This window comes from Emydura macquarii, unplaced genomic scaffold (genome assembly GCF_026122565.2).
Source record: "Emydura macquarii macquarii isolate MOO-44397 ecotype Brisbane River unplaced genomic scaffold, CSIRO-AGI_Emac_v2 contig_1230, whole genome shotgun sequence".
NCBI classification, from domain to species: Eukaryota; Metazoa; Chordata; order Testudines; family Chelidae; genus Emydura; species Emydura macquarii.
In genome coordinates this window covers 16748043-16767055 of record NW_027131367.1, presented here as the reverse complement: position 1 = coordinate 16767055, position 19013 = coordinate 16748043, and the positions used below count along the sequence as shown (strand labels likewise).

Here is a 19013-nt window from a genome sequence, read left to right as displayed (position 1 = left end):
CAGCTGGCCTGTCTGCCTAGTCTCTTGTGAATGCTTAATGGAATCAGTACATTCCTGTGGAACATTTCAGTTTTATCAAAGTAACATTTTCCTGACTGGAAAACTCTTTTTCAGAAAACTTTCAACCAGCTGTAGTAATCGCTGTTTCAGATTATGGACAGAAAATATTTTTGCACTCCCCTGAGCAGACTAAACACCCCTCCTTGTCCTTGGCCGTTGATTTGACACTTCAGGAAGTTGGCTGAAGGCTAGCTCTGGTTTCAGAGGTGTGATGAGCTACTTAATCTCTTAAAGCACCTATCAACATGTATAGATCATTTAACTACTTAGGCATTATTTTGGTTGTGATGGAAGGTTTACTGAGTGGTTTTGTAAACCAAGCAGGGGTCTTTCATCTCTGAGATCATAGCTACCTTTGTGAAGTTCTCAGTGGATCGAACTGAGGAGTGAGTCTTGGTTTTGAGTTTAGTTATATGCATTGTGTACAAGGGGATCTATGTAGATAAGCAGAACTCAAAGTACTGGTGAGAATGCCATATAGCTAAGTCAATTGGGAGTTCAGCAGAGATTTAAAAATTGGAATTGCTCCAGAATCATGGCCCACCTGAGCCAAGAAGAACCAGATCTGAGATGTACAGTCATCCCAAAAGCTTACCAGTGCTTCACTGTCAGTAGGTAAAAGTTATTAGTAGGCCAGCTTCTAAAGGCATGCCTTGAACATCCTTGATTAGCAGTCACATAAAGAAGTATTTCTTACCAGGAATAATACTTAATATTAAAAGGACCAAGTTGCATGGAATAATAATAATACTTAATGTTTTGTCCATGTTTCTGACAGCATCAATCAAAGCTGTGATTAGTTTCCTTTGATTTGCTGAATGCCTACCAACTGATGCTCTCATTAGCAAAGAACTTATTCTGCCATAGTGAACTATAGAAAATATTGAGACAGGCTGACAGTACTAGACTGCCTCCGTTTAAATTAGGATAGTGATACAAGATCAAGTGTAGAGCCAGTGACAAAGCAAAAACAATGATAATCCAAACCAGCTTTCTGAATATTGTTGGTTAAAGTAGTGCTATAAATACAGAGTAATGTGAAGCCAGGACCATAGATGGAGGAGGATTTGGGCAGATGACTTAAACTGATACTAAGAAGAACTGTACCTATGATGAAAATAGTGCTGAGATGGCTCCTGGCGGTTCCATCAGATGCTTCAGTCCATTACAGGGAGACACCATCATATCAAAGATCCCAGTTCCATGAAATGCAATTACTTCCCATGTTTTCACTCTGAGTCTTCTTGTCAGTCTGTTCTCAAAAGAACTGTTGCATTGTCACCATTCTACAGCTACTTTAGTTTATTACAAATCTCTAATTAACTGAAGAAAAAAGTGTCTGTGTGATGACAGAAGGAAGGAGACTTACTCAGCAGCGGTAATTAGTTTGATGGTTGCACTGTGCTTTTTGTCAGGTTTTTGGAGATGTCACTTGAGGTAGTTTGAATGAGAAAATTGATGCACATCACACGTATTTATGCTGGTGCTCTGCACGGTGTAACTTTCTTAACAAAGAAGCTGAAAAGCCGTGCAATAGGTGAACATGTAATAGGAATACACTGCCCCAAGACCAGTGTTTAATTTGGAGGTATTATATCTATTTAGCAATGGTTTTTTGCTTAAAACTAAAGACGGTAGCTTGGGCTGCTACACTCTATTAATGTCTCAGCCATTCACTAATTTTTGGAGACCTTTTTTTAGGCTGTTTTTCAGAACAGAGGCTAGCCAGAGTTCACATCCTCTGCAGCTCATCTTTCTCTCTGCCTCAGGGTCTATGGCCCTGCTTACAATCTAAACAACCCAAAAAAGCCTATCAAACTGATGATGTTCACCTTCAGCAACTCCCAATTCAGGTGTTACATTAGAAGGCAAACCTCTATCATGACTACGATCCTTGACTGATACTCTTACAATACAAATGTAATTCCACAGCCAGTGAACTTGTCAGGTACCAATAGGAAGACTTTCGTAGAACTTGGGTAGGAGTACTGGGAGTGGGGGTATAGTAATATGAACAATTACTTTGTTAAAATGATTATGGGTGAAGTTTACAATTCCTGTTGGAGCTGGTGGTTTTCTGTTTGTTTCCTGGCTATATGCCCTTCACCATCAAGAATACATTATCTGGGCATCTCTCAATTAAATTATTTCTCTGTCATTGAGGTGGGGGGGGGGAGAGAAGGGATGGGACTCAGGCACTGATGCGCCTTGGTCCCTCCTGTTCTCTCTTTGTGGCACATAATAGTCCCGTCTCCTGTGGGCTGTAATATTTTGGTTGTTGGGTTTAGTGTGCGGGTGCCGGGTGGTGTTGGTAGCCTGTGATATACAGGAGGTTAGATTAGATGATCTGGTGGTCCCCTCTGGCCTTGAACTCTGATTCTGTTGCTGCCATCATCATCCTAGGAGTCTCAGAGGACTGAATAAGATTGAAGAATATCGCTGCAATACCATGAGTATTTGAAACATGTAGAATCAGTCCAAGTGACAGGATGGAAGAGTATACTTAAAAAGTAAAGGAACTGGAACTGTAGTCTTCATCACGCGGAGCCCCCTGCCACCAAGGCTTGGGAGCAAAGGCTGTGAGGCCTTTGGTTGATGGCACTATGTGGTCTTCAGAGAGCATCTAGAATTGCTAATCCCTGTGCTGAGGCCAGCACCGTGATCATTTGCATTCTATTCTGAAGTCCTCAAATTAGGGCTTAAGTGGGATTTAAGTGATGTACAGTCTGTGCTGGCCTTCAGCACAGGGATAAATTTCACTTCAGTGAGATTCCTCCCTGGGAAGAAATTCCATGGCTTTGGTAGATTTGCATTAAGACTCTTCTTCTTCTGTTCCATGGGCTGAGCCAGAAAGAAATGTCTTGCGTGAGGAGCACGTGGCAATACCATCTGTGCCATTCTGTCATGAAACGATCAAAATTCAATGAAAACTAACTTTAAAACAATACATGACAGACCTATGCTGGCAATGCTTATCTTTGTCCTATCTAGTAATCACATGAACCCTCTCTGAGTGGTGTCATTACAATCTGGGGAGCTTTCAAGGTAAAAATGGGGATTTGTAAGTGTGTGGAAGGAAAACAAGATGAACTGGTCATTTTAACTCATTTGAATGAGTGGTGCTGTGGAGGAAAGAGCTGTAACAGCCAACTGTAGGTAGTTATTGTTTGTCCAGTTTTTCTGTCTGTCCTTTCATACACTAGGGTGTATTTTTGAATTGTGTAGCTACTGACTATTATTGTCATGTGTTTTGCGTCTGTTTGAGCACTATATTTATTCCTTCTCTCCTGCATTCTTTACTATTTTCCACCAGCAAATTAATAATGTGGTCATTTAACCCAGGCAGCAGATGTCTATTGAGGCCCCACTAGAACTTGCAAGTTATTCTGTCATATGGAAACTAAATTAATTTCAGTAGGATTATTTGTTTTCTTTATGAAAGTTGTCTGATGCTTCTCTGTCCTTGTACATGCCTCATTTGTCCTCTTGCAGGTGAACTGCAGGCTCTTGAGGGATCAGATCTGCTGTGCAACTGGCTGAGTTGCTTTGGGTTTTCTGTTATTAACAGCAACAAAAGTGTAACTTAAATTTTACATGATGAATTTAAAAACTATGCACTGACACTTGTCATGGTAAATAATTTGGTACCATGACTGTGATACTAATGAAGATGTGATTGTGTCAAATTGGGATGACTGAGACAGTTTAGCTCAGTCACAAAATATCCTGTTTATGATTTTTCGTTTTATTAAAGCATTCAAGCTCGGAACGTCACCTAGAGTCCCTAAGATATGAAAATGTGACCTACATTGAAGTAAAAGTCACTTTCTAAAGGAAATGTTGGTATCTTTGCTTAGACCACACTATAGGAATTCTGAGGGGAGCTGGTAGCTACCTCTGTATTGAGGTTGCCTAACATTTCAGTTGTAAGATACTTGCAACCCTTTTTGAGTGGCTCTCACCTGTTTTCAGCAGGTGCTTGATATTCAGCGGGGATAAAGCCAGATGAGCCTGTTGCTTGTTTTGTGAAATTGCATTCAGCTTTTGCTAAGGTATAAAAAATTGAAAATTTTTTTCCTTCTTTTGTTCGAGTTCCTCAGGGAAACTTTGGCAGCCTGCCACAATAATAAGCAACCATGAACGTTGTAAGGCTGGCCTGAGATCTCCTGGTAACTGCTGGAGCAGGTGTGTGAGAGTGAGAGAGACAGACAGACTTGGAGGGGTTTTCCCCATCCACCCAGTACATGGCCCCAATGGACCATGCCCCCTTCATGTACTGCCCTCAGAAGACGTGGCCAGAACGCTCTCAGGGTGGGAAGACATGGGATGGGAAGCACATGGCCACCATAGCCCAGCCTTCCTGCTCTGGGGCACCACATGGAGCAGGAACTATCCCAACTCCTGAGGGTGGGGAGGAGAAAGAGAGAGCCAGTCTGGGCTGGACTCCTTCCCTGACCCCCTTGCAAATGCAGCAGCTGGACCCAGCAGTCCATCCTCCTTCTGAGACAACAGCCTTATCCATCAGCTAATATAGTTAGTCCTGAACTTAAATGGTAGCAATCTGTACTGTAGTGCTGAAGGTTCAAGGTTCAAAGATTGTTGCTGATGCATGATATAGGGATTGCTACAGTTGCACACAATAGAATTGTGGCAAAATTTTCAAAATACTTAAGCCCTATTTTCAGAAGTGACTTAGGCATATAGAAACCTAAGATCAATTGACTTCTAGTGAGATGTAGACTGTGAAGTTCCTAAGTCACTTGAAAAGATTTAGTTGCTTTTGAAAATTTTTACCCTGAATTTAAAAAATAGCCCCCAAAACCTAGAAAATGCCATATAAAATGTGTTAAATTAATGTTGTTTAGATTGCAAAGTTAAGCACTTAAATGTTGGGAAATGCAATTTTTGCAGTTGTCTCTGCAGTTCTGTCCTCTTGTGCGTATGTATCTCAATAGAGCCTTTTATTATGTAATCATGTTGGGTTTTTTTTCCCAAAGAACCCTACCTCACTCATTTCACAGGACTGATGTACAAGGGGCAGAAACTAGTAATCATCTGAATCTCAAATCCTTCCCATGCTAGCAAAAGTCACTTAGGGCACAAACGAAGCTCTGTCATCCCCGTCTATCCTGGGCCACTCTTCGCATATCCTTGTTGATGTTAAATTCCGTACGTTTTCCATCTCTGAGTAATGTTTCATGGAGGGATTCTTTGACTCAGCCCCTTTTACATGTTCCTCCAGCTACTCAATGGTACCCCTGCCATGGTAGATGCTCTGGCTTCATTCTTAACTCGTGACCCAGATATTTTCATTCTTTTCCAGGTTGGAAAAGATTGCTGATGTATTTCCCCATTTTTAATAAATTCATTCGGTTTAATATGTTGTATTTTCCTGGAGCATTTGTTTTTGAAGGCATTTAGTCATCTGTCTGTACTTTTGGTGGATTTCCAGTTTTCATATCCATTAAAATGGAAACAGCATTTGCGTTGAAGTTTTGCAGTTTGCTCTTTAACTTGTAGATTTTTGATGACCAAATCTGGTTTACGCTGGTGAATGCAGCTGCTACCATGCCAGTTCGTTACATTATTCCCTTCTGGATATCTGCATTAGCTTGCATGTGACTGCCAGGGTATGTGAATTGATCACCTCTTTTTATTTCTTTGCTATCTAATGTAATACTTAAGTTGGGAGTTGCTGGGGTTCTCTCAGATTCGTTATTTGATAATAATTATTAATTGTCTTTTTCTGCATTGCTGGACAGTCTCTTGGTCTTTGCTTGCATGTTGGTTGAGCTGTCAGAGCTGTGTTGACAGCAAAATCTAAATCTTCTTAAGTCATGTGATGCCCATGTTGTATCTGTCTACTCTTTTCCTCATAAGGGTACATCTGCATTAGAGCAACAAAACTATGTCATCCTCACTATGCTGACATAACCCTTAGCTGTACACATAGCCTGTGCCAACAGGAGTTTTTCCATCAGGTTAGCAACGCCACCTCCCTGAGCTATGGTAGCTATGCAAAAGAACCATTCTTATGTCAGCATAGCAACATCTACACTAAGGGCTAGGTTGGCATAGCTATGTCAGTCACAAGGTTGATTTTTTTCACCCTTCCGACTGATGCAGTTCTATTGACCTAAATTTTTAAGGGTAGACCAAGCCATAATGAAGTCAATGACCATGCTAAACAGTAGAGGTGAAAGAGTGCATCCTTGTTTGGCCAGTGTCTGTTAAGCCATTCACTCTAGTCTGTTTACTTTAATTGTGTAAACTGCACTTTGGTATAAAGCCTTGATGATGCTGATTATTTTTGTTGGCATACTATAACACATCAGGGTATGGCAGAGTAAATTGGGATGGAAGCTCTCAAATGCTGTCTTAAAATTAATGATATTTATGAAGAGTGGATTTTGTCATGCAATACTCTTATGTGACTATTCTTGGGGTGAAAATTTGGTCGACACATGATCTACTGGATTGAAATCCAGCCTGCTCTTCTGTTAGTGCAACTGCTTCCTTTATTCTGCTTAAGATGATACTTTGCCTAGTGCTGAAAGAAGTGTAACACCTCAGCAGTTGTTAGTCGCTTTGATCACCTTTCTTTGGTATTTTGACAATAATGCCATTTTTCCATTGTTTTGGAGGCTTTTTCTGGTCCCGCATGTTACTGAAAAGTTTGGTGATTTTATTGATGATCTCATCAGCACAAATTTCCAGCATTTCCCTGGTCTTCACCTGCAGCTTTCCCCAGTTTTCAGTTTATTATTGCATCTTTTACCTCATTTGTGATATGGAATGTAGTGTCTAGTTCTGGATGTTCAATTTCTTTGTCAAAGTCGACAATTTCTTTTGGTGTTGGTCATTTTAACACCTCTTGAAAGTATTCTGTCTATCGTCTATTTTTTTTTTTTTCCTGTTGGGAAGGTCTTTCCTTGTTTATCCTTAACAGGCCGTCTGGCTGGTGAAAACTTGCCAGTTAGAACCCTGTTGAATTGATAAAATGTTTTACAATCACCTCTTTCAGCCTCTTCTTCAACTTCTTTGGCAATGTTATTCATAAATTTCTCTTCTCTCTTCTCATGCTGCTTTTTACTGCTTTGTATTTTGAGTTATACAGATTTTTTGCTGCTGCTTTTTCTGGAGGTGTTTTTTGAGGAATGAATATTTACTTTGGCTTGTCCCTTTCTTTGACACAGTTCCACATATCCTCACTTATCCAGATTTTAGATTTGCATGTCTGGAAACCAACTACAGTTATTGCAGCATCTCTAATACCGCCATGCAGACATGATCTTGACATGTCAATGTTGACTTCTTGTAGTGGATCTCAGGCTTGGTCTACACTTACCCTGGCGATTCGGCGGCAGTCAATGGGAGTTACGCAAACTAAGCAGAAAACTTGCGTAACTCCCGTCAACTGCTGTGCTTCTCTTCTGTGCTCCGTCTTCACTGCACTGCGCTGACAGGAACCGTGTTCCTGTTGATGCAGCGCTACGCCACTTGCGGGGGTGGATTAATAGCGTCGACTTTTGAATCGACTGAGCAAGTCTTCACTGACTGCTCAGTCGATCCAGATAAGTTGATCTGACGACGACGACTTTGCTGCCGTCAGTGTAGACATAGCCTCAGTCCTACAGCATCTGTAAACTGTTCTTCAGTTCAATTTGAAATTGCTTCCATAATATCTTCTCTGGTATCCTTTTGCTAATTTTCTTCCTGCTTTTGGGGTATTTTATTTTTCTTAAATTTTGGTCTTCATTTTTGCCACACATAAATTGTGGTCACTTCCAACATAGTCATCTCTGTATGCTCTGATGCCCTGGAGAGTTGCTCTGAATTTCCTTTCAATACATAGACAATCTGTCTGGTTCTTGGTGACTCCATCTGCGGCATTCCAAGTTACTTGTGGATATCTATGTGGAAATAGTATTCCATTCATTATGAGTCCTGACACCAGCCACAATCCTAGCAATCATTTGCTGTTCTGACTTTGTGAGCCAAGGTATGCTTAACCATTGCTTTCATCACTTTATTGTTGTCATTACCAACCTTAGAATCAAAGTCCCCCATTACAAAGCATGTGTCAGGTGTGGGAATATTGTCAATCAGAGTTTGTAGGCAATTGCAGAATTGATCTTTGATCTTACTATAGCTGTCTGTTGGTGTGTAATGTTGTATAAATGTCATTTTCATGTATTGTGTTTGAAACTTAGCTCAAAGCAATCAATGGTTAATTGGCTCCCACTCTTATTGATTTCTTTGCTTTGGAAGTCAGAATTAATTCTGTTCCCTTTAAATGGTAACCATCTTGCCTCCCTGGATATATTACTATTTTAATTTTTTATTGCTTTTTATCAGCTCCTGGCCACGTATATTTCTTCTTCCAAGGATTTTGAGATTTGTCAACAAAATAAAATTCAATAAATATAAGTGTAAAGTACTTTGCTTTGGAAGGAAAAATGAAAAGCACAACTACAAAATGGGGAATAACTGGCTAGGTAGTTCAGTTCTGCAGAAGAGGATTAGAGCTTAACAGTGGGTCACAAATTGAACATGAGCCAACAGTATGGCCAATTTGTGAGAGAGACTAATATTCTGGGTGTATTAATAGGAGTGCCACATGTAAGACATGGCTGGTAATTGTTCTACTCTACTTGGCACTGGTGAGGCCTCAGCTGGAGTATTGTGTCCAATTCTGGGTCACACTTGAAGAAAGATGTGGGAGAAACTGGAAAGAGTCCAGTGGAGAGCAACAAAAATTATGAGTTTTTCAAAAACATGATCTGGTCATGTTTAATCGTGAGGAAGAAAAGACAGGGTGGGGGAGTAGCTGATAATAGTCCTCAAGTATGTTCAGGGCTGTTATAAAGAGGATGATGATCAATTGTTCTCCATGTCCATTGGCGTTTGGACAAGAAGTAATGGGCTTAATTTGCAGCAAGCCATATTTAGGTGAGATATTAGGAAAAACTTAATAAGGATAATTAAGTACTGGAATAGAGAGTTGGGAGGTTGTGGAATCCCCATCATTGGAGATTTTTGAGAACAGGTTTGAGTTAGACAAACGGTTGTCGGGGATGGACTTTGTGTACTTGGTCCTGCCTCAGCGTGGGGACTGGGAGAAAGGACTAGATGACTCTTGAGGTCTCTCTAGACCTACGTTGCTATGATTGTATGAATGTTGGTGAATAAAGCATGAGGCATGTCCACCAATACTTCTACACCTTCATGAACATCTGCATGTGTTTCTGTATATTGAGGCAAAATAATAATAATATCTAGCTCTTATATAGCTTTTAAATAATACATAACTGTTATATTTATATTTGAAATCCTATAACACTGTGTGTGTGTGTGTGTGTGTGTGAGAGAGAGAGAGAGAGAGAGAGAGAGAGACACCGACCCTCCCCACAGGCTGTAATAGCATTTCAAACATTTCCTGTAAAAGAAATTAAGTGTCCATTATAAATATCTGCTTTCGAAACCTTATAGGTATAACAGGCCTTATACTAAGATCAGCAAAATGTCTCATTCAGAAACTAGAGCAAGAAATATTTAAATGTGAAATAATAAGCTTCCTTATTTAGCCTACTTCATGGGTCTGAATCACAGCTATGCAGGAAGCAAAGTAGATGAATTCTAAGGAAACGGTTAATAAGCCAGAACATATATGTCAGGGAAGGCTAGATGTGATAGACAATTTCTGTAGCTTGGAAGCTGTGCCATTGATTTATTTTCTTCAATCCAGTCTGTGTGATGCATGTTTTAAATCTCTTCAGTCTCCTGTGGGGAGCACAAGATTGGAAAATTTCACCTTGCATTTACAGGCTATAACTGGAAAAGCAGGGGGAAATGTGTAGGCTGTAGATGATATCAAGAGTTTCTGTATAGGTAAGAGCAATAGCATTTCCTTGTGTCCTTCCAAAACAGGGCTTTTTTGAGTGCTAGAAAATTAAACAAAGATCAATGAAAGCTTAGCATGCTAGTCACTCTTGCAGTTTCCATGGGATATTCAGGAGTGCTTTAAGATTTCTGATGCATTCCTCTTGCAGTGGAACAAATTATCTTATTTAATTACTTAGGTGCTCATTGTTTCAACAAGATTTCAGGAATGGGCTTTTTTTTGAGAGAGAGAGATGAGTATTGTCAATCCCAAATGTTGAAAAGTTATGAGTCAGGCTCATCAAAAATCATGATTGGGTCCTGCTTCGCTGAACCTTAAGCAATCATTTTAAACAGAAGTACTACAAAACACCAGATCTAGCCCATTACAAAATAATTCTTTAACCATTCATATCTCACCACCTTAGTTGATTTAAATATTGCAAAATTAGTTATGCAACAGACTGAAACAATCAAAGAACCAGACAGAAATCATTCAGATAAACAATTGAGCAATCGGAACCATAAGACAAAACGATAAGAAGTGTAGATTTTACAGCCCCAACGGTTAAGTGATTCCTTGCCAGACAGAATGCTGTCAAACAAAGTTTTCTTTAAAACATCTTAAGATTTGTTTCTTTATCTGGTGGTAGTAAGTACTATTAGGACAGTAGCACCTTCTTAACAGCCTGATATTGCAGTGTTTTGATATAATTTAGGGATGTGAAGATGTGACCACATGCTTTTTAGCTTATGGCTGCTGTCTCTCCTAATGTGGCTGCAGCTGCTTAGCCAAAAAAACAAGGCCTCAGACCGTACAGTTTGACACTGCAAAACCTGCATTTTGTCCTGTGTATCTGCTTGATTTTAAGTGACAGCACTCTATGGAACACAATGTGCTGGCTTAAATAAAATGTTTCAGATGCCATGGAACAGAGGCCTCCCTTATGCATATTTCATGGTCCTCCAGATCTCTGCTTTTTCAATTCCAAATAGATTTTTGATTCTGGCTTTTTATTTATTTCTACACTGCTGCTTTAAGTGTCTTTCCTGTTATCATACAGACAAAACTGAGGAAGACTTTAGTAGAATATTAACATCCATAATGCCTCTTGCAAGACTGCAAATGTAAAATAGGTGAGAAAAATAACTGTCCCTGTCCCATTGCAGAGAGAGCCATAAACAGAAGCAACTTAAATATTTGTAAACCATTTGTGCCCCTTGTCTCTCTGATTCCAGTGTGTTACTGGTTTGGAGTGCTTACTCTGAGATCAGATTACACTATTCCTCATTGCCAGTTGTAGCGATATTTAGATTTTTCTTGAAACCTCAATTTCTGGAGTCAAGATAATCTCAGGTTTTGTTTTACTTAAAAAAAAAAAAAAAGAGTTTAGTTTCTGATTGCAGAGAAAATATCAGGAACACAACTGCCTCTGGGCTTGGTAGCCTTGTGATCCAGTGAGCTCATCTTGGCCCAATTAAACCCTCACTATGGCCTTGTCCACACTCGCGCTTATGCCAGCAAAACTCATATTGCTTGGGGTGGTGTGTCCCTGCCCCCCCTCTCCCCCCCCACTCCAGAACGACAAATTTTGCTGGCAGAAGGGTGAGTGTAGACAAGGCCTAAGTGACTGTGCTCCCTGATTGGTTAGAAGAGCCAACAGAGAACCATTTAAGCCCAGTATCAACAGGAGCCGAGTGGCTGCTCAGTATGTTCCATGGTTGCAGCTATGCCAGACCTTCTTGCAGAGCCCCTGCTCTACTCCCACCTTAGTCCCTGCCTACCTCTGATCTCCTGATTCCTAACTCCTGGCTCTGACCATTGGCTTGTCTTCTGACCACGACCCTCTGGTTCTGTTGTGGTTCCTGACTCATGGCTCTTGCCTCCTGATCACACCTCTGGTTCTGCTCTCCGATTCTGCTTCGGCTGCTATATCACACTGCTTGCACTTTGGTGTAGAAAAGATGGAAAACAAAAACCGTGTAACCAAGAGGTTCAAAAACCAAAAGGCAAATTTAAAAAAAAAAAATCCTAAATTTATTATTTTTTAAAAAGTCTTGTGATTTTTAAGCCACACATTTTTGGTGGCGTGTCTGTTTCATGACATTTGAATACTTAGGGTTTTTAATACTGCTATATAAACACATTTGTATGATGCATACAATAGAACTCTACTTATTTAAAAAAAACAAAAAACCAAACGATTTAAAAACACTTTTTGTGTTATTTATTACCCACTCTTGCAAACCAACATTGTGACAAATTAAAAGTTTGCAATTCCTTATATCTGTGTGAGCTCACAAGGGAATGAATGAGTGTAAAATTCTTTTTACTGCTCAAATCTCTGTCTCTAAAATCTCATGGTGCTCTAAAACCACAAGCATCCAAATTCAAGTGGTTTCATGTTAAATGGTATATCTATACATCGGAGAACAGGAAAAGAAGATTTAATCTCTCCCTAATATTCCTTAAGTTATATTTACCACAGCAGGAGTGAAATATTCAGTCTAAATTCTCAGAGATGCTCTGTAGAAGTCTCCCCCGCTCAGCTGGTCTATGCAGGTTGTGGCAGCTTCCTGATTGTTTTCAATGTTTCTTTCATAAAGTTTCTGAAGACTTTTTGCTCTGATAACATCTCATTTTTAGTAGCATCATGCTTGAACATTGAGGTGTTTGAAATCTGGATCCAAAGATTGAAGCTTGAGTGAATTTATCTTTGTATGCAGTACTATGATTTGTTAGTATTATTTATTTATATATGCACATAAAAAGAATGTTCCTATTTTTGTAGGGCCAAGACTGTAGTAAGAGGAAAAAGTGTGCTAGAAAAGAGAGTTAGTTGGAGATTGAGGGGTTGTTGTTGAATGAGCTGCTATTAGAAATCAAGTCATATCAAATTATAAGTTCATGTTAAAGACTGAAGGTTATTAGTGGTTGATGGTGCAATGTTGCAATAAACCGCTTCATTTACATTCTACAAGCACTGGTTCTTTACCTCCTAATTATTGGAGGATGGCCGAGGGAGGAGAGTGTTGAAAACCATAGAATTGTTAGACTTTTTTTTTTTTTTTTTTTTTTAAAGAGATGGAATGTCTCTGAATGTAATTCTTACCCGCATGCCAAGCCATTCAAGAATTGATTGTGAAACATAATCATCGTGCCACCCTTCTTTACCTGCTGTTTATGATATATGAGCCCTCTCTGCTACTGATAGTGCAATGTGCTGAATGTCAAAATCAAACAAAAATTCCCCACATCTCCACCCACTGTCTCAGAAAGCGTTGGAGCTCTCAGGGCTTTGCACAGAAGGTTCCAGAGAGTTTAGTGCAGCTCCGAATGGGCTCCAGGAACTGCCTGAACAGATCTGAATGCCAAATGAGAGTCACAGGTTTTCCACATCATAGCTGGTTCCCTTTTGAATGGGGTTCTTATTCTGGGCTCAGAACCAGTTTATTGATCTGTCAGTTTCCTCATGTGCTGTGGAGTGTGTGATTGGAAAATAGGTAGGGTACAAATTCAGGCCTGTTCACATTAGTGTCTGTGTCCTGAAGCACAACATTAATCCAGTATATCCTTGCTAATGATAGGGAGACCTATTGCGCATTACTGAAACGATCCAATTGGAGAGTAAATGAATAAACACAACTTTAAAAAAAAATCGAGGAGCCATTAAAAATGTATTTAATTTTGACAATTGTAATTTAGTTTAATATAGAACGTTTCATAATGTGCTAATCATGTTGTCATTGAAAAAATAAAGCCGTTTTAGTAATAATTAGCATCTGCTATTAAATCTGTCATTTTGGTGTGCAAATTATAAAGATTAGCAAAGTGCACTTGGCTCACGCTGTATGATTGTTCAGATTAACTAGCAGAAATGTCTAAATGATCTTAGCTTTGCCACATCCATATATTTTAAATTAAATTATTCATAAAGAGCTACTGAAAGTTGATCTGTCTACAGTTGTTAGTATGATTTATTAGCTGGTTTCAATTATAATAGTCAGACTTTTTTCATGCAGTTTGAACATCTGTGTTAAATTCTTATTAAGTCTTTTGGTATTTAATATTACTGGGATAATAAATGCATTTGATATTCATGGGGATCTTATGTTATTCCACAGAGGCTATTATCATTTAGTGTCCAATTATGAAGTTTCACCACTTCTCAATACTAACCTATTTTTGAGTGCTAGCAATCAAGAAGAACTGTAATTGAAAAACTTATTTGCTGCTAAATGTTAGATGACATGCTGGTTTAGAAAAACCCTGTACCAAGTCTACACTGAAATATACATTATTGGTAGCACTGGTGCAACTGAACTGTTGCTGAAAAATTGGTTTTCTTTGCAGAGGACTGGCCAAGGCCTTGCTGAAAACATGGACAAATAAGGCTTTGCAGTTTTTTTCCAGTTCATAAATTAGGAGAAGGAACTGGATATACTAACTTTGCTTGCAGTCAGAGGAATGTCTCTATTTCAGTGGCTGACAAAGTGTAGCTACACTGATAGCCAGTTTGTTGTGGGTCATGGACTGAGTTGATGGGCTAGGTTGGGAGAGAATGGAGGAGGACATCACTGAAGGAGGAACGAGCATTGCACTGTTGGTTGTGTACCATAATAAAAGCCCCAGACTTGCAAGCGCTTGAGAGAGTAAATCCCACTGAATGCTTGTGAAATGAGACATTCCTGAAGCATTCCTTGGACCAATCAGTGGTTTTATCACCAGTGCAAGCCAACATGTCTTTTAGCTGACGTTATCTCTGCAGTAATGGTTGCAAGGAAGACCAGATTATGGAGTGGGGATTTATAATTAGCCTGAAAAGGCTGATGAACTTTCAGGGCGTTATGGCTAAAATTTAATTAATAACATCACTTTCTTTAATGCCCTTCTACACTGCCTTGCATTTCTAATGTGGTTTAGACAAAGAGGATAAAGGGAAACACTTCAGTTTTAATTCCCCCTTCCTCCAGATTTAGATTTTAATGGTTTGTCTTTTTGATGTCACTTTTCTTTTAAGTCCTTAGGCTCAAAATATCAAAATGAAGTAAATGTAAAGAAGATCCTCATCTTTCATCTGGTGTTTAAATTTTCCTTTTAGTGTCTCTCTTATAGCCATTGCTCATGCAGTATAGTGTGTACAACTGCTACTCAGTCAAATGTTTGGCTTTATCTGGCATTGATGCACCTATTCTTTAAAAAAAGAAATTGAATCGGAAATGTCAAGACAATTTATGGGTTTGCAAGGCGTTTATTCTGAATAGTGCTATTCTGTGACACAGACATTGTGTCAAAGGAAACATTAATTAGAAATTGTTCATTTGTACAGTGAATCAGACCATTGCCGTGGTCATGTCTCTGCTAGACCCTGTAATACAGAACGTGATTAAGTTGGGCCACTTTGTAAAGAAACCAGCAATAGTATCCCTGCTGATTTAAATATTTTATTCTAATTATGGATGACTTGTTCTGCTCAGATAAATTCAGTATTCAGTATTTTCATAGCTTCTTATGATTCCCATAAAGTGAATTTTGTCCCTCTTGAACACAGGTATCAAGCAAAATTAGTAGTGTTTAAAAAAAAAAAAAAAAAAAAAAGGAATTTTGTTAAGGAAAATTCAGTTTGAAGGGCATTATGACATTTTAAAAGCACCTCGTGTGATGGACTTAAAACATGTGGTTCTTAGTGCTTGGTAGAAAAACATTTCATTTCCAAAGCCACCTTTGAACCTTTTTATCAAAACAAAGTAAAAAAGAGGAGTTATTTCTCTAACAGATGTTAAGTCTACTTGGAGGATCTGAATCATCAGCAGGGCTGCATGCTAGCAGATGAAAGGGAGGAAGGGTGAGGGAATGAAAGTGCCCAGACTTATATGTGACTAGCTAAGAGGTGAAACCAATCAGTCAGAGATTGCTCAAATCCTTTTCATCACCAGCCATGCAGAGTTTTCACCTTGATACAATATGTATCTCTATGTTCCTATAATTTTTTAACATCAGGCCAAAATGGCAGTTCTGGAGCTGGTATCCTTTTTGCTTGGAGAAAAACCAGCTACAGGAGTTAGGCTCTATCGATCTATGTCAGATTTTCTAAAATTACTAGAAAATGAACAGTTTGTTCCCAGCTTTAGAGAGCTTTTTAGTGAATGTCTAAAATAAGATGTGAAAAAATGGAAAAAGTCCCTCAGATGTATTGGATCTGGAGTTTGTATTCTGGAGAGGCCAGACTGGAGTTATGTAATTTAATGTTCTCTCTTTGTTCCTAGGTAACCTACGGCTCCTTTGACTATACATCGCTGCTTTATCTGTCTGACTACACTGAAGATTTTGGTGGTGGACGATTTGTGTTCATGGATATAGGTGCTAACAAGACTGTAGAACCCCGAGCAGGTAGGAATCTCAGTTTACCTTCACTACATAGCGCTCCATGGACCAACTCCTGTCCTCAGTTAAACCTGGGCTACCCCAGATGGGATTCCACAATATGACTTAGGATAAAATTTAGCCTAATATGTTTCAAGCAGAGCCAGCGCTAGGTATAAGCAGACTAAGCAATTGCTTAGGGCCCCGAGCAGCTCAAGGGGGCCCCCCATTCGCTTTTTATTATGTGCTGTGTGTGTTGTGGGGGGGAGGGCAAAATAGTCCTATTTTGGGCCCCCAATGGGCTAGCCTGGCCTCTGGTTTCAAGTGGGTAGTCAGTAACTTGTGACCTGGGAAAGTGATTTGGATAGGCCATAATAGTGATTAATGAGATGGTGACAGTAAAATTCATCCTGTTTGTGGCTACAGTTTCGTTACATAAGAAGAAATAGACTAGAAATGGCCAAGGTTTGAGTTAATCTGAGACTGGCCAGACACATGAAATAACTGCCTTAAAAGCCACAGCCTTCCTTAAATAGGATTCATAAGATTGGCTTTCTAAAGCCTTTTACTTCATGGCTAAGAAGTGCTTTTCCCTAAGGTGATTTCCAGTCTTCCACTCCCTGAGCCAGCTGGAGCTGGAACTGCTCTGGAGGGAACTGTTTCCGGGCAGAGGGTCTGTTTGAGTGCTCAGCCCTCACTGATCTCTGTCTAATTAAGCAGTGGCCTTCATGGGCTTCCAGGGTATCTGTATCCTGGCTTTGACAATAAGGGTGGGGAGTGTTGCCATGTTGTGTCTTAAGGGTTCAGTGAAGATAGGTTGAATTTGGAAATTTCAGCTGGTGCAAAATGCTGCCACCTATATTTTGAGGCATATTTGCTCTAGGGACCATGTTACACCTGAGCTGGTTGTCCATTCATTTCTGGGTGTAATTCAAAAGTGTCAGTTTTAACATATAAAGCCTTAAATGTGTTGGATTCTGGTTAACGTGGAGAGCAGCTCTCCCTTTATCCAATACTGGAGCTGTTGAGATCAGCTGAGGCGTTCTAGCTAATATTCCCTTGATTTAATTGCAAAAGGTCCAAAACTTGGAAACCACTTCTGTTCATCCCACGTCTTTTAACTTCCTGGTCACACTCTAAGACCCATTTTTTCTCCTAGGCTTTTCCTGGAGAGAAGGGAGGAGCAGAAGGATGTGGGAGTAGTGGAAAGAGTCTTTTTTATTAGGAAGGCCAGTGTTTTGCACATTTCTCATAATAGTTTTTATATTGAATGTATGTGGCCTAAGCACTGAAGGAACACATTTGTACAAACTGAATAACACAGGGCAAAAATGGTCTGTGAGCTATATTAAAAAAAAAAAAAGCAGTGGGGAGTGGAGGAGGTTTTTTCCTGGAATCTAATGCTAATCTATTCAGATTTGCAACAGCTCAGAGGATGTCTCCAACACCTGGAAAGTGTTCTTCAAATGTTTTTAAAACTGGCATGTAAAAGAAATGAATATGTCACTTAAGCCTTTGTCCCAAAGAACTTACAGTTTGTCTTTTTGTTCTGAGTTTGTACAGCGCCTTGTACAGCCTGGGACTTCTAGGTATTACCACAATACAGACAAGAAATAATAGTGATAACAGAAATTAGGCTATTACTGTGTCTTGAGTTCCACTTAGTTTTGTTTTGTGGGGAGATATGGTCCTGTTCGGGAGTTCATTGGAGTGACACCAATCGTTTGCAAATTAGGCATTTTGGCAAATGAGTAATTTTCAAATGTAACTAGTGATTGTGGACACCTCAGCTGTCGGATGCCCAGCTTGAGGCACTTTAAAGGAGCTTGATGTTCAGAAGGTGCTGAGTGCCCACCATCTGAAAATCAGGTCCTCTGAAATGCCTTAGATGGGGCATCCAAAAATGCAGGTACCCAAAATCATCACTAAATGCTTTCGAATTTAGGCCATGATGCTGAACTTGCAGATATATTCCAAATTAAAAAACATATTCAGAGGACCAAAAAAGCACCACCATGGCTAAACAACAAAGTAAAAGAAGCAGCTAGAGCCAAAAAGGCCATCCTTTCAAAAGTGGAAGTTAAATCCTATTGAGGACAATAGAAAGGAGCATAAACTCTGGCAAGTGAAGTGTAAAAGTATAATTAGGAAGGCCAAAAAAGAATTTGAAGAACAGCAAAGACTCAAAAAGTAACAGCAAAAAATATTTTAAGTATAACAGAGGCAGGAAGCCTGCTAAATAACCAGTAGGGCTGCTTGACGATCAAGATGCTAAAGGAGCACTCAAGGAAGATAAGGCTATCGCTTGTGGAGAAACTAAATGAATTCTTTACATCGGTCTTCACGGTTGAGGATGTGAGGGAGATTCCCAAATCTGAGCCATTCTTTTTAGTTGACAAATTTGAGGAACTGTCCCAGATTGAGGTGTCAGTGGAGGAGGTTTTAGAACAAATTGATAAATTAAACGGTAATAAGTCACCAGGACCAGATGGTATCCACCCTAGAGTTTTGAAGGAACTCAAATGTGAAATTGCAGAACTACTAAATGTGGCATGTAACCTATCATTTAAATCAGTGTCCGTACCAGGTGATTGGAAGATAGCTGATGGGACGCCAATTTTTGAAAAAGGCTCTAGAGGCAGTCCCGGCAATTACAGGCTGGTAAGCCTAACTTCAGTATCAGGCAAATTGGTTGAAATTATAGTAA

At 39.6% G+C, this 19013-nt stretch overlaps 1 protein-coding gene across 2 annotated transcripts in view; it reads left to right on the top strand.

The window, feature by feature from the left end:
• Nucleotides 1-19013, top strand: part of OGFOD3 (2-oxoglutarate and iron dependent oxygenase domain containing 3) — a 58355-nt gene that overhangs the window by 29420 nt on the left and 9922 nt on the right. For both annotated transcript variants that reach the window (XM_067547665.1, XM_067547666.1), the window contains exon 8: nt 16210-16333. In XM_067547665.1, the coding sequence (XP_067403766.1) occupies nt 16210-16333 (124 nt within the window). The remainder of the gene's footprint in view (nt 1-16209; nt 16334-19013) is intronic.